This window comes from Paralichthys olivaceus, chromosome 7 (assembly GCF_024713975.1).
Source record: "Paralichthys olivaceus isolate ysfri-2021 chromosome 7, ASM2471397v2, whole genome shotgun sequence".
Taxonomy (NCBI): domain Eukaryota; kingdom Metazoa; phylum Chordata; class Actinopteri; order Pleuronectiformes; family Paralichthyidae; genus Paralichthys; species Paralichthys olivaceus.
The window spans coordinates 18,651,139-18,667,242 of NC_091099.1; the positions used below are offsets into that span (position 1 = coordinate 18,651,139).

General features: G+C 40.7%; 1 protein-coding gene across 6 annotated transcripts in view; it reads right to left on the minus strand.

Annotated features, from left to right (window-relative positions):
• Positions 1–334: 334 nt before the first annotated feature.
• Positions 335–16,104, minus strand: part of plxnb2b (plexin b2b) — a 127,497-nt gene continuing 111,727 nt past the window's right edge. For all 6 annotated transcript variants that reach the window (XM_069528163.1, XM_069528165.1, XM_020079062.2 and 3 more), the window contains 13 exons: positions 14,630–14,811; positions 12,568–12,634; positions 11,540–11,686; positions 10,200–10,356; positions 9,323–9,423; positions 8,275–8,359; positions 7,702–7,853; positions 7,284–7,444; positions 4,478–4,625; positions 4,249–4,313; positions 4,013–4,088; positions 2,533–2,607; positions 335–2,000 (listed from right to left, as the gene is read on the minus strand). In XM_069528163.1, coding sequence (XP_069384264.1) covers positions 1,896–2,000; positions 2,533–2,607; positions 4,013–4,088; positions 4,249–4,313; positions 4,478–4,625; positions 7,284–7,444; positions 7,702–7,853; positions 8,275–8,359; positions 9,323–9,423; positions 10,200–10,356; positions 11,540–11,686; positions 12,568–12,634; positions 14,630–14,811 — 1,521 coding nt within the window. In that variant the 3' untranslated portion in view covers positions 335–1,895. The remainder of the gene's footprint in view (positions 2,001–2,532; positions 2,608–4,012; positions 4,089–4,248; positions 4,314–4,477; positions 4,626–7,283; positions 7,445–7,701; positions 7,854–8,274; positions 8,360–9,322; positions 9,424–10,199; positions 10,357–11,539; positions 11,687–12,567; positions 12,635–14,629; positions 14,812–16,104) is intronic.

A 16,104-nucleotide genomic window follows, 5' to 3' on the forward strand; every position in this document is an offset into this window, starting at 1 on the left:
GCGGGCAGGCTCGAGGTCTGTGCAGACCACACTCTATAGCCAAGGCAGGAATCATTAACATTCTAGGGTCTCCAGAGCACGTCACGCTCTGTCAGCTACACGCATCCATGATCAGATAAAGGGAGTACAATTAAATAATCTGACGGGAGAAAAAAAACAAAAAAAACAATTTAGGGATAAAACGTGGTGGCACATTTAATGGCCCAAGAAATATCAAAACCCTTGTCCCTACCCTGTCGACACCTCAGCTCTGACACTGACATATCAATATTTCAATTATTACAACAATTATGTACATGATTGGACCTGAACCCCCCCACCCCCACCCCCACCCCCCCTGACAACACATACAAAGGCTAAAACCAGCGTGATTTGTTCAAAAACGTTCCATTTAAGTACCAACTGCATCTCAGATGGCAGATTATTAACATCATATGCAACAGGCTCTTTTGTAGCTTCAGAGGCAGAATGCTTGATGACTATTTGGAGCATTACAAGGATAATAATACTAAAAAACAAATGGCACTAAAATCGGGAACACTAACAAATGCATCAATCAGTTTGGAAAATCACATAACATATTGCTAAAATCACCACTGTATGTGAATACATTAAGTAAGCTAATGCAACAGTTGAATGTGGCTCATGGTTTTTCTGACATTATTGCCGGACTAATATGGTGACAAGAGTTGCTTCTTGCTGACACTTAAAAAAAAAAAGTTTAACAGCAAAGAAAGATGTCTGAAAACAGTCATTTGAATGAAATGTCTATAAAAAACTTCCCCTGTGTGCTTTAGTTGAAGTGGAATGTATCATGGCACTGTACAATAAAGGGAGACAGACTGTGCTGTTATTGATTTCCATAAGCACAAATTGGCGAGTCCAGTTTGAAGCGAAATCTGAGCTAATGTAAAGAGTTTAACTAGAATGTTTCTGGAGCTACTGGTGACCTGGCTTTCAAATCAGCGTGTACATTTCTGGATGAACCAGTGTCCTAATTTGAACCCTGGTTCATGTAGAACTGTGCAGGCTCATATGAAAGCCAGTGTCCTCATAAGGACTCTGTCATTGTTGAATGTAGCCATGTACACTGTCCTTATGAGGACCCTTTGGTCTCTGTCAAAAAGCTCAGAGAGGTCAGAGCACAGGCTCCAGTGTGTCACTGGGTACTGGGGATAAAATGACAGAAAGCAGGCGTCTCTTCGCCCTCACGCCCGACTGTAGGCATCCTGTGTGTGCACACGCATTCCCACACACTTACACACTTAAAATCCATGCGAACACACACTCATGTTCAGCAAACCACGCTCTTGTTCACATGTTGCACTCCACACAGACATCTACGCACACAGGCTAATAAAAACATATCCGCACCACAATATGATCAATTTAAAAAGATAATTTTTTTTCCTTATAAAGCTTTCCGCATAAAGACTGCACGATTAAAAAAAATATATAATACAATTCTTAAAACCTTTTTTCTACACAGAAAGAAATTGAACATCTGATTATCTCCTGTGCCAGTGCTCCACAGAGGGGCTTAATTCTCAGAGAGAGAGGTCTCCCGCACTGCATTATGGGAGCAATATTCAGTGAAGCATGAGTGAGCGCGCAGACCTTTAAGGTTTGGCAAGTTAGCTTTAAGGCGTACCTATAACAGTGTAACCCATCATTTTCTTCCCCTTTATCTGCTTTCCATTAGTCCCTGTTACTCCGCAATACAGAAAGTTGTCCCAGGGCCAAGTTGTACGATGTACACACCTGCAGTACACGAGTCCCTTCTCACCTTTCCTTATTTCAAAGATTTTTTTTTAAAGAAGAAATAAGCCCCTGTAGTCACTGGCAGTATCCTACTATTCCCCTCCCACCCTCCTTCCCTCCACATGAGGGTTGGGTTAGAGATCAGTCACTTTGTTTTCCAGGGCGGCCGCTATCTGCTGGAGCCGCAGGGTCAGCTGTTTACTCTGGGCAGCTGGATCCTCGTCTAGAGATGCGATGATCTGAAAGCAGGAGGAAAGCGAGAAAGGACAGACATCGAGGGCAATGAGGGAGAAGTTGGAAGTCGCAGTAAAGCAAAGGGGAAGACAGAGATGAAGAATTTGTGGCGGATGGACAGAGAATTAGCACAGGAAAAAGAGGAAGAAAAGAAGGGGTGGAGAGTGGGAGGAGAGGACAGCGTTATTTGACATCTACAGTCACGTCATATGAGCTGTTATTGTTTGTGAGCCCCACTTAGGGGAGACTGACAGCCCCATTTGTTTATCCAACTTGTTCATTAAGTTTTGTTTATCCCCTTTTTGTGACCTCAAGTGGCAGCGCACAATGGACGCTTAAAAATCAATTCCCCGAGCAATTTTCCAATTCACATCCCACAGAAATGCTTTCAATTAAAATTTCATACAATCACTCTTCTGGCATATCAAGAGTGAGGAGAGAGGGGGAAAAAAGGAAAAAGCAATAATATAGTGGGCAGTAGTGCATTCAGTGGAAGAGGCTCCTTTGGGTGCAATAGGAAAGAGAAGGTCCTCTTACCCCGTCATAGTATTTGCTGGCGTACTGGTAAAGCTGATGGAGAGCCACCTGTGTGTTCAGTTTGTCTGTGTGAGACTGCAAAACATAAATGACAGTTGAAATGTTAAAGACAATAAAACATTAAAACAGCAAAGAGTTGAATGAGCATTTGGCTTAAAATAAATCTGCTTGTAAAGGGAGAACGGAAATGAAAATAAATATTGACTCCTCATGATATAATACACTGTTTATGATTAGAGTTTTTCCAGCAAAAGCTGTTTAACTTTTTAAAAATATACGCTCCTACACATGGGACGCTTTAGCCTCAGTAGCGCCTTCAGGTGTGATTTGGTCTGAACCAAGCTCAGACTTCACACAACCCTGATTAACAGCCAGAGGTCTCCTGATTCTGTCTGTCTTTAGTATTTTAGGAGTACAACAACAAAGTCCATTCATTTTCTAAATAGAGATTTTGATTATCAGCTATCACAATGTCACCATACAAGGTAGACGTACCACAAGCTACGAGACTGTCCAACAATGTTATACGCTCCTGTAGAAGCCACAAGTTTATATAAAATCAATTGCGTTTTAAGAAAAACATTATTATTTGGGATGTCAAGCAGAAGTGCTACACTACCCACAATCCTTAGGTGTAATAGTGACACAAGGTTTCTGTACTAGTAACCTTATTATAAACGGTTACTATACTGTACACTACATGGAAGCCTATATAAGAACAAGACGCAAAATACAATATATTGCAACATTATATTAATAACGAGGTTAAATTCTTCTTTGCCTTTTTTTCCATTTTTCTATATTATTTTTGCTCTGAATCAAATGTTTATGGTCACTATTAATCTTGTTCATCTTGTTGTCAACCTGGTTCCAGACTTTCTGAAGGGTGGCGAAAAAGAATGTGAAATTTACATATATTTTAATTGTGCCTCTGAATCTTTGGTTCAGTACCTTATATGTTAATTCTGACTTTTTGTTCATTAAAGGTTATAGAGTTACCTTTTGGAGCAGACTGAGAATTGAATCTAATTAAAGTGGGTTTATGTACAGTAGCCTTTTTATTTTGGGTTCATTAATTTTCAGGCCTGTGAGCAAAATGTATTTATGTTCAGTCATTGCCTCTATATAGTACATTTCATCGTTAATGGCTGAGTTCTCCATTTCTGGATTAAATTCAAATTGCCTTCCCATGACCAAGGGATTCAAAGCAATAGCTTGCGGACGCATCAACTTCAAGGTAAGAGTTGACTATGACTCCCAAGGTGCATTTGGGCCATTTCAACAAGCTTAAAATTGTGCTATGTTGCACGTACACTGTAAGCAATTATGATGTTGGAGAGAACTGGTGCCACAATCTGCAGCTTAAATTTAAAAAGGAGAATTCACTCCATTAAAAACGTATGGTTGCCAAAGCAACCAGTAGTGAAGTGTTGTGGATGTATCTTTAATAGCCGGGAAAAACTGAAATGGTATTTCTCACCCGTGACACCTCAGCCAGATGAGTGTTCATGTCCTGGTCACTGACGGGTATCATCTGCCTAATGCCCTTATAATAACTGTACACACACACACACGCACACACACAAACAGACACAGACAGACACACAGAAAGCAAGAGGTGGTGATTATGTAATTGTTATTGACAAATCTTTTAAAAGAAGCATTTGCAACTGACAACTGATCGAAAGTTAAGTGTAAAGTGGTGTCAGGACTTACTCATCCACCATTTTCTTGTAGGTGGAGATCTCCTTTGCATAGAGTAGTTTGTTACTTGGAGAGTCCTGCAGACAAAAGGGGATACAAAAGAGAAAACAATTTAGATCAAACATCCCTTCTTTTTTACTTGTCATGTGATCCACTTTGTCCTAATCTTCATCTTTTCTCCCGTCTTCAGAGCATCTCGCTCTTCCACCCCCACCCTCTCCTCCTTCCCACATTCACACACCCGGCTGAGTTTGTGTTCGCTCTTGGTGCAGGCGTCCATGAATGTCTGGGCGATGACGGAGAGCGAGGCGTCCACCACCTCGGACACGTGGACGTCGAAGATGAAGTGGGGATTCTTGAGGATGTTCACCCAGAACCGCAGAGGAAGGCTGTACAGAGGGAGGAATCAGTCCATCAGCTGGGTTCTTATCATCATTATTATTATTGCTTCAGAATGAGAGAAAATCTCATCAGCCGCATTACATCTACGTACGAATTCATAGGAGTTGGGAGGTATTTTAATATGTCAGAGCACTTGCCTGAGGTGCGATTATGTTCAGTTCAAGATAATAACAGGCATGGAAGAAAGCCTTTTCTTGTAGATGTCAGTTTATTCGGAACAATACTCTTGAGTGTCAGTTTATTTTACCATTTTATAAAGTACTGACCTCGTGAGAATTATTGCAGTTCAATGAAAATAGAAGAGAAGAGAATAGCCTCAGAAAACTTTTCTCTCACTAACTGAAAGGATCTGCAGCGAGCAACAGTCGAGTTCAATGAACAGTGATTAGAAACTCTAAAATAACAGCCAAACCTTTTATGTTCCTTTGCAGCCTAACAACCTAAAAGGACCAACTACATAAAGTAGCGCTTAAGCACTCGCTCAGTTTTCCCCTTCGGAGCAGGAAAACACAAGCTTTTTCTTTGCAACCTGGCATCAGCTCGAGAATTCAAAAGAACGCCCCAAATACAGCAGTTTCCACAAAAAACTCCCCCCGATCAGTGCCAATGCCCTGCCATCTGAGACGTGAAGCGCACACCGTGTAAAATTCATACTTGGTTTGGTAATATCTCCGGGGGAAGGCTGCAGAGAGGATACAATAGGAGCATAAAAATAGCAATGTTTCTATAATCACAGAATTAAATTAGCTTGGGACATAATTACCATGTTTGTTTGTTGTTATGCCTTATGCACACACACTCATATTTAATACATGGCCCTCACTTGATTTGATAAACAGAACGGGTGGATGCAGAATGTGGCGTGGAGTGCAGTAAGTAATTAAATCGCTCTACTCCTGTCCTTGTGTGGGTGCTCTCTTGCTAGCCTTACGTCAATCACTGGCATCTACATGCAACACACCATCTTGTATTCTTGAGCCTCAGCCGACGTGACACTAATTTATGCACTTAAATGTCACATGGGAGCAGGGGGATTGCAAATGCAAACTAAGTGAGCTGAAATTGTACATTTGTATTCAACTCTTTCTTGGATAAGTAAGTTTTATTTCTTGGAAAGTTACTGTATCTGCGGCAGGGGGATTTGGGGGTAGGTCAGACTCAGATAGCTACATGTGTTGGGTAATCTGAGTACATTTACTCAAGTACTGTACTCGAATACAAATTTGAGATACTTTTACTTGTCTGAGGCTTCTTTTTTATACTACATTCCAGAGGCAAACAGTGTTTTTTTCACTTCATTTGGCTACTGGCCACATTTCCGACTGTTTATTAAAATAAAACAGGGTTAAAGATCAAACCAGTGGCATGCCAGACGACATGACTGCTCCCAAAAAAATGTAACCTAAAGTGTCTTCGTGCTAGTTTTTCTTTTTAAAATCTGGGTGAAACATCATGATTGATGGCTGACACTGACTCATGATTGGTCAAGCGCATCTATTGTCAGGACTTGGATAAGACAGCTTTATACTCTAGCTCGAGAAATATGGTGGGTGTTTTCCTAACTCTATTCACGAGAGTGGTCTACAGTTAGAGAGCAGGACTTATTCATTTTACTTTTCAGATTTTTAAATGCTTGCACTCAAAACCCTGCACTCTCATGCCATTAGCCCCTGCTTGTACACTGTACTTAGATTTGCACTCCAGCTCCAGCTCTTCTGCACACTCTCACGCTGCTCCTCTGTGCTAATGAAACATCTGCTTTCGGATGCTCTTGAGTTTTTGTTCTGTGATAGAAGTCTGTCAAAATTCCCCATCCAGTTGAATGCCAGGTGTAGTGATGATGAATTAAATGGTCCTGCCCACCTTGTGGGTGCATTAGCCGAGTATGACTCTTAAAGAAGTAAAGGGTTAAGAGACTTAAAGTAAAATGATCAAATATTAAATCAAAACTTAGAGAAAAGTCCAGAAAATGTATTCATCTCACAAGTGACCTGACCCCAAGGTAAGGACAGACTGCTCTAATCAACTGAAGTGCTGAGAATTACTATAACTACCTCCACCTTCATCAGCTGCAACAATAAAATGATACTTGTGCATTGATGCTGTTACGGCTGGATGTGTTTCCTGTTCTGTGTCCCTGATTTTCTCTTGTCTCTCCTCTAGCTCTACCCTGATTAAACCAATCGGTCATCAATGAGGTGCACCTGGCCAGTGGATTGAGGTTCTTTAAAAAGTCCTGTGTCAGGATCAGAAGGGAGGCTTCCAGTGTGGGGACTGCTGGGCCTCAGCATGGGATTATAACATTGTGTGTATTGTGTCGTTTGATGATAATAAATCCCATGGTTCTGCGGTTTTAAAGGCCATCAGCGCATCAGTGGTAGTCAGTGATTTTACATGTTCGCCTCATAGAGCCACATAATCGTGGGGCGTAACAGATGCATTAACCAAACATTTCAATATCTATTAATATAAGTCACAGGGGGAATGTTTCTATAGAGGGAGTGATTTTACTTTTTGCTGAAAATACATTTGTACATTTACTTTGTTGAATAAAACATTTACTCAAGTAAGACGATGTGTTCTTCCATTGCACATACAAATTGAACTCTGACTCTGATGTTTATGCAGACATGCTCTACTGTTACCTATTAGTCTTCCAAATGTGGATGGTCTCCTCATCCACATTGTTGTGTTTCAGCGCCTGCTCGTCCAGGAAGTCAAAGAAATATTTGACAGCCGGTGGCACCACTGCCCCGGAGCATAGCACGCTGCGGAAGAAGTCATCCACAAACTGCTGCAGCGTTCCCTGAAAGAGGCCACAAAGACTGTGAGCCAGAAATATTAATGTCCTGAGACATACAGTACATAGCTATTTACACCCAAGGGGGGGAGAAGATATTCAAAGCATTTTCTGCCTATCAAGTCCTGTCCTTAGCAAGAAGCCATCAATTAAATGCGTCTTTTTAACTGAAAGCCCTTCACGAAAAAGCAAAAAAATTGTTACTACCTTGAATAAACCATAACAAATTTATTCAGATTGAATAAACAACTCTGTCTTTGTACCTTGACAGAAAGGAGCCGCGTTAGATAGATCTCTGTAATAGCTTTGGTCATCGACTTGTCCTTTATGCTCCCTCGTTTAGATTTGATCTCATCCAGTTCGTCCGCCGGCCTCACCAAATGAAACACCTTGTCATCTTCCAGCAGAGCATTTCCTGCGAGGAGTAGGAAAACACTTTTTAAACTTTCCTTCTAATAATGCTGCTCCTTATTTATTCATGCACACCCTTAAACAAAATATTCAAATGATGAAAAAAGACTAGAGGATGTACCCTGATAACCCTGAATTTCAATGCAGAGAGAATATGCAAGTACAAGTTAACAATCATCTGTTCTGAAATGCATATAAAAAGGCTGGAGATAAAAGTGCATTTTATTTTAGCAGAAAATCTCAGTGTGCTACATAAAACAACATGTTTTATCATCTTAAATGAAAGTGGGGATGTTGACAAAAGCCCTAGAGAAAGGAAACAAAGGCAAGAATTATATTCTCAAGTACACATCTAATCTGGGCTATTTTGGCTTCAACAAGTGTGTGTTTATGTGCAGAATGTGTGTGTGTGAGGAGACACTTACGTTCTTCATGGTTCTCCTGGTTCTGGTCATAGTTCTGCTGAGTGTGGAGCACCTTGGACAAGACTAATGTGGCATTATCTCGCACCTGAAATGCACATTACAGTCTTTTGTTGGACAATACACGCGACAATAAACACTTCACACATACTGAATTCAATAGAAAGCGTGACTGAGGTCTGCAGCCTTTTCCAGTGCCCCACAACTAATTCATAATCAATCCAATCGAGTAGACAGCAACACTGGGTCTTTATGGGGGTATTTAGAGGCCATTTTCTTTGGCGTCAACCCATTATTGACCCCACAAATACTGTGATTAGCACTACTCTGACACAGGCAGTGAATCTGTGGCAGCACGGCTCTAAAGAACAACCACAAGACATCGGCAGGCAGAATGAAAGAAAGCACGGCACCTCTGAGAGAGGGGGATTTAACTGGCCGAAAGGCAGGACAAGAAGAGGATATTTGAGAGTGACCTTGATTTTCCGAGGATCAATACTGTGACAAAAAGATTAAGTGGTGTTCTGTCGCCATTGTGAGCTGACAAGAGCAAACCAAGACCAGGCACTTTCAACTGCCTGCTCGTGAGGAATTAAAATTTTAAGCGTGTTGCTGATCTGCTGAGGTGAAAAGTGAAGGAAAAGTGGTTTTCAGAGGGATTTGATTTGTGAGCACGATCAGATTTACCTTTGCACAGGATCACGTTTTCACATACTTACAATACGTGTGTATGCACATTGATTTGACTCATGGATATATAAATGTCCATATATGTGTCAAAAATTAAAATTTTATAAATTTGTCAAAAACCATGATGGGAATTGAGAAAAACCATGTGGTGAGCGCTGGTATATTGAGAAATGCAGCAGACAGATGACACACAGAAACACTGTGACACAAGACTGAAATGAAGTGAAAATAGGCGACCACATCCACACGCCCACATCCACTTATTCATTTCCCCCTGCACTTAGTCACATCCTCTGCTATTTTCAGCTCTCTTTTTTTAATATATGTTGCATCGAGACACTGAAATTCCACAGATACTCACGTTATAGTGTGCCAGAGTGTTGATGCGTTTCCACCTGCCCTCTTTTTGGGAAGTCAAGTCCAGATCTGACAAAATCTGCCCTGTTGAACCGGGGCGCCACTCTGTTGGGAAAGTCAATCAAAGAAATTCAACTTTCTGCTAGATGTTTTCCAATATTGATTACATTTATTTCCTCATAGATCACCATTACCCTGAGGGTATCCAATAATAATGTGGGTTTAAATTTCTCTCTCTCTCTCTGGATTTAGTGACACACTTGAGTTGATTATAGGTGAAGAACTGACGCATCAGTGTTTTCTGAATAATTTAAAATCTAATTCTAAACTGTGATTTGCACCCTGCCATTTTTTTCCTATTTAGAAAAATGACACCACAGCAAACCTGAGCTCGACGCCATCTGTGACATACAGTGTGAAAAGGGGGTTATCTTTGGGATTCGCCATGAAAGCAAACAGATCTCTGCTTATCTAAAATGTATAAAGAAATGAGATCTACAGCGTGCGTGGGAATAAAAATTACTTTGATGTTGAAAAATGTCTATAGAGCTTTAGCCTTTCAAGTCAGTCCCCAAGGTTTCTGACTACAGTAGTGAGAGAAACTTTGTTTTGGGATGAAGGCTTTCTTCATGTTGCTGACACTGAACGTTCAACCTAGAAAAGGGAATTTTATATTCCACCAACAGAGACAGAGTGGGAGATCTTTAAAATAATCTATGAAATTAAATAATCAATAATTTATTTAGATAATTACATGAACTAATTTAATTCTAAGGGCATTCAAAGCTTCTCCTTTGAGATTGTTGCCCTGAAAACATTAGATTACTGGATGGTTTCTGCTTTGATTTATCCTCCTCTGAGGCGACTCTTTATTTACTCACCCAGAGTGACGCTGTCGACCTTGGGCCGCTGGGAATACGGCAGGTTCCTGTACACCTGCTCTATGATCTTCTCCTTCACCTGCGAGATGGTGTCACAGTTCAGCACCTTGACGGGCGTCACATCTGGACCCTCACCGTGCACAAGGACTTGCAACGTCTAGAGAAACACCACACAAAAACACATTCAGAGTGTTAACGTGTGCAGTTCACATGCACCTAAGTACACGAAGGACAAATATGCAAAGCTATTAAAACATGGCCAGAGCACCCAGTCACCCACCCGCACACATACACCCACATATACACCAAGCGCTATCCGGATGTTGTCGCCATGGTAACCCGGTTTCTGTGAGCACACACACACAAACACACACTGCAGTGACACCTGGGGGGGGGCGCCCTGCTAAGGGAGGGGAGGACTTCTGTCACCTTGGCCAGCTAATGACCAAGGCTCAGTGGGAGAACTCTGTGACCGGACTCACCTCCCACACTCAGTCACTCTGTCAGAAATAACTAACTGACCACTCGACAGATTCAAAGAGGGGGAGCAGGCGAGCCGATCGCTACAGCAGTCTCATAAGCCTGTCTGTATTCAAAGTGAATGAGAGAGGTACTCTGTGAATTAAAGCCAATAGGAAATGCCGCCCGTGAAATGTAGCTCATCGCGTTTTTTTCCTCCCTTTGTAATTCAATCAGAGACGGCGATCCATCACGACGGGAGACGTGTAATTCGGGCTAATTTGATAATTGTGCTCGACATCACCATTACCCTTGGGTCTTTTTATTTGTGCTGACTTTAACAGAAAACAGCTGTGTTCAAATTAGCTTCCATTATTGAAACACAATACCAAAGCGAGACACAGGCTTTTTTCTTGCTCCTAAAAGCTGCCCGAATGGATACAGAGCAGTTGCGGGTCAGGAAGGGTTGAGGAAGCATTGAGGTGGTGGCTTGTCCTCTTTAGTTGTAGCAACTTGTAGTATTTTCAACCTAAGCCATGCATTTCGCTGCTATATTGGAATGTGTTGCCGGTGTCGTTTTCATGCCGAGAACACTGACACTGAAAATGGATGTCACACAAAAGCGGGCAGTCGCCTGGGGCTTTTACATTTTTTTTTTTGGGGTGGTTACCATAGCAACTGTGTGTGTGTGTGTGTGTTTGTGTTGCTCACCAGGCACAAAACACCATGCAATCACAAAGCAGTGTGTGCAATTTTTCTTGACTCCAGATCTTATGTGTGAGTGTGTGTTTTTGAATGTGTGCTCAGTGTGTGTGTGTGTGTGTGTGAGTGTGAGTGTGTGTGGGTGTGTGTGTGTGTGTGTGTGTGTGTGTCCATCTCACCAGGACGCAGTACTCTACATCGTCGCCCAACAGGCCTGTGTCGTTGAGGGTGTACTTGGCTTTCTTCACTCTGGCGTCCACAGGCCCTTTCTCGATCTGGTGCTTGATGGCTCGGAACAGTTTGTACAAGGGTTCGCCTGCAGAGTCCTGATACAGACACACACAAACACACAAAGCCATTTAGAAGGTGCCACTGGTGTTGTCAAGAACTTAATTGTTGTCATTAGCAGTTTAGAAGAGAGATAAATGATCAATAGGACCACTAATGACAGGAATGGTCAAATCCTTAAGCTGAGCCCATGGTTTAGAGCTGTAGCATGTCATTAGATGCATTATTCTATTATTAATAAAGTTCAACATCTTTTATAGTTATGATTACAGCTGCAACAAACAATCATCCCTGGTTTATTATATAACATCGGAAAACATTAAAAGTGTTCATCACAGTGTCCTAGACCCTGGCATGTTGTCATCAAATATCTTGTTTTATCCAAGCAACCAAACAAAAACAAAAAATTAGGCCATTTATAAAAATGTATGAAATAAAAATCAAACAGAAACATCACAGATAAGGAGCTGGGACAATCGAACTCTTGGTATTTTTGCTTGAAAAATTACTTCACAACTGAGCTAAAAAAATACACAATTAATTATTTCCCATTCATTAAATATTCTTTGAAACTCATGATATGAAATTAAATTTTTACACTGACAACCGCACAAAACCCACTAACATCTGGATTTGTCTGCAATGGGAATAAATAAAATTGTCTTTCACTCCTGGGTCATATAACTAGACACAGGTTTATATTGGCTCCTGCTCCGACCGGCAGTGATGCAAACATGACTCCGGGATGAACATGCTGATTTGGCAAGGCAGCTAGGTGAGAGTCAGTTGTCAGTTTGCTCGTGACATCAAACATGACGCATCCGGGGAAAAAGGCAAAGTCCCCTACTGTCAATGAGAACATTTATAATTGCCCTTTTTGTAAAAAAGTGTGAAAAAGTGACCAAAAAATCCATGTTACCTTCAAGAACTGGTAAAGGCAGATGGACATCCAGTTACACAGCATTCTTTCCACCACTGTCTCTGACCTGGAAAACACACAATGAGCAGTTTTTGTCAATGTCAGACTAAAGTGAATAATGTTGGTGCAATAATTCTGCATTGAAGAAGTAGTGCAGAGCAGACAACATTTAATTAGTAAATCCAAGAAATTAAAGTGACAAGTTCAATTGTTATTTTCACATAATGCCACTGAACATATAAGCAAAGAAATGTACCACTGAAGGTATCAGGTGTCATTCTCTCCTCTTAGACGATTCAGACACTACTTTCTGGTGCCAGTGCTGCCTTCATCAACATAAACCAGTAATTTCTGCACAGCTTGTCAATGTCATGATATTTTATTTCACCACTCATGTCAGTGGGAACTTGACAGATCGCCCATCCTAATGTCAGATATCCACTGGTGGCTCCTATTGTTAGCTGTTAGCATGCCTAATTAGATGTCTTGTATATAAGGGGGCCTCTGTTGGCACAATGGCCTAATCAGCATAATGAGCCTCTCCATTGGGGGATAATTAAGATGTGTACTTGCATAACAGCCAGTCACAGTGTGCCTAGGCATAGCCGACAGTTCAGATCACATAACCCCCCCCGGCAAGTGATGAGCGACTGTACTGTCGCACAAGTGGGTCCTGCTGGGGGGGGGGGGTGGGTGAGGCAGCCATCAGCAGATGATCTGACCTTGACATGATCATTACAGGGAAGACAGTCCAGTAAAAACAAAGAGCACAAAAAAATTGTGGTCATTCTTTTCTAAAGGAAATTAGACAGTCATTTTTTTTATAGATTATCTATACAGTTATATATATTTTATAGAGATAATGTCCACAATTGGGTCCAGGCATTCTCCAGAGTTTTCCTTTCAACGCAGCAGGAAAATCTCCGTTCAGACGCGTTCACAACAACATAAAAATCTCAGGAGCACACAGGTGAGGGGGGGCTCGGAAGGCAGGATGTAATATATTAATACTCCTGTGGAGATCACGTATATTTGTGTACAGCACATCGGCACCGCTGGCATGCATCACCAAAAGTTCTTGAATCTGGTTGTCTTTCCAATTCTACATCTTCGTCTACTCTAACAATTGATCTCTACTCTATGTGAAAGGGGCCATTATTATAAATAGAATCTGAAACATGTTAAATGTTGGCTCAAGTGTGGTAGGTGATAGTTTTGTTAATGAAAATTGTTTTAACAATCACCCTGCTGCAGGATCATGCTCTAACGTAGCTCAAAGAAAACCAGTATAAAAGGACTTGTGTATTCACGGAAATCCAAAAATATAATGAGCTAAAACTAATTTTTAATCAAGGTCCCATTGGTTAAAAAATTAAAGAATGAGAAAATGAATAGAATGATGATGTAGGATAGCAAAATAAAAATTATCCAACCATTTATGGTTATTGATTCCAAAGTGGGAAAAAAAACAGAAGGAGAAACAGAAGGAGGAAGATTGGAATAGATCAAGCAGTCTTCTGGCTCTGGACTGGGAACTACAGTATTCAGTGAAATAAAATCAACAGACAACATGGCAACAGAAAGAAATATCTCAGCACATCTTGATCTGAATCTCAGTTCTCCGAAACTGATCATTACAGTGCCAGCATTCAGACATGCTGTGATTCTAAATACAGAGCTAAGAAAAGAGGACATCTCTCCATCTCAGGGTAAAAGGGACTAAACAAGAAGAATTTACACTCATGTTTGCAGAATTCGTAAATGGAAAACTAAATTTTGAAAACTAAAAGTTTTAGTTTGGATCTTGAACTTTGAAAAATACAAGTGTACTCAAATCAAAAATAAGTGCAGGATCCTTTGGGGAGAATGAATGAGCATGAATTGTGTGCTATTATATATTGTAGATGAGATTTTTCACCAGAAAAAACTGACCCACTAGGCCTATATTACCATTACTGTGGAAAAACGGATGCTGTTGCTATAATACCAAACTTATTAGCTATAAACTTACTATGGACATTTTAATTGTGACTGCACCAGTATCGTCTTGGTCCACACTCACCTGCGCAGCATGAGTTTGGGATTCTTGCTGTGGACGTATTCCTCCATCAGCTCCAGCAGCAGAGTTCTCATGATGTCGGTGTAGTATTCCAGTTTACCATGCAGAGCCACTGTCAGCAGCGAGGCAAAGTACACCTTGGCCCTGGCGTTGAAGTCATGACTGCGCTCCAGGGTACGGATAAACTACAAACCACACACACACACATAGACACACACACAGACACACACAGGCGAAACAATAAGAGAAATGACAAGCAAAATTAATTATCCCGATGAAACTCTCACAATTGTTCTTCAATAATCAAGAGACCAATGCTGGTGAAGACATTAATTATCAAGGTAAGTTTAGTTCAGCCTTGTACAATATTGTGGCTTTGAAAAGACACCAATTAGTAGAAGCGCAATCACCCACACATACAGAGTTAACACCTCAGAGGCCATGTGTGTGCCAGTAATATAGTATTATTAGGAATTTTCACACGTCTCCCATGTCTTCTGCTTCTCACTGCTAACACTGTACTGCACTAACTAAAACATTACACACTACTCATTTCAAGGGAGGACAGCCTGAATTTAAAATAGATATGAAGGACTTCACAGTATTATTGCCTGGGCTTATGACAGATTCTGAAAGCTCACAGAGATGTAGGGGTAGTGCACATCATTGCCACTGTGGCAGGTAAATTCACATTTGTGCCTCTAAAATAAAAGCTTATCTAAGTAACAAAGAATAGGCGGCTGTAATGTTATTCCCTTTTACTACTATCAGAGAACTCCCTGAAAAACGTAAACCAACAGTGAATTTATCCTGCTGCCTTTAAGGATTATTACCTGTACGTGTAACTATAGTCTTATGGCTCCAGGTCGTAAATCTCCACTGTCATATCGACACATGAAAAAGCCATTTGTTGCATCGAGTGACTCCTTCATCATGAAAACTGTTTTTGTTTCAGAAGTACCTCCACAAACACATTGTAAAACTTTTAGCTTTAAATTATTAAATCAATGAATACATTTAGTTAAAAATACAAACTATGTATCAGAGCTTGACGATTGTGATTATTTTAGCAAATATTGCGATGATTTCAGTTGGTTCAGTCAGTTCAAGCATTGAACTACATTTCCGTTGTTGTTTTCACTGTTTGCAGCGTGTTTCTGTATTCGCATGTGTTGTGATTTTTTTTAAGCGCATGTGTTGTCAAAGTGATGAAGTTCTATCCTTAATTAGTTTTTACTATTTGCATGTATTTTCTTAACTTGCGGTGCGTTGAGCCTGCTCCACGTTAGCAGATGGGACACGGGACAAATTATAATGTCTAAGTACACATCATATACAATTCTCTCAAAGTTCTTATTACTACTGTTTGTGTTCATTTAGTTTAAAGTTTTAGTTATTTGATAATTTAAAAAACGTGATAAAATGAGACTGACTGATGACTGAGCCAGTGTGTTATAGCACTGGCTGAGATATTTTGG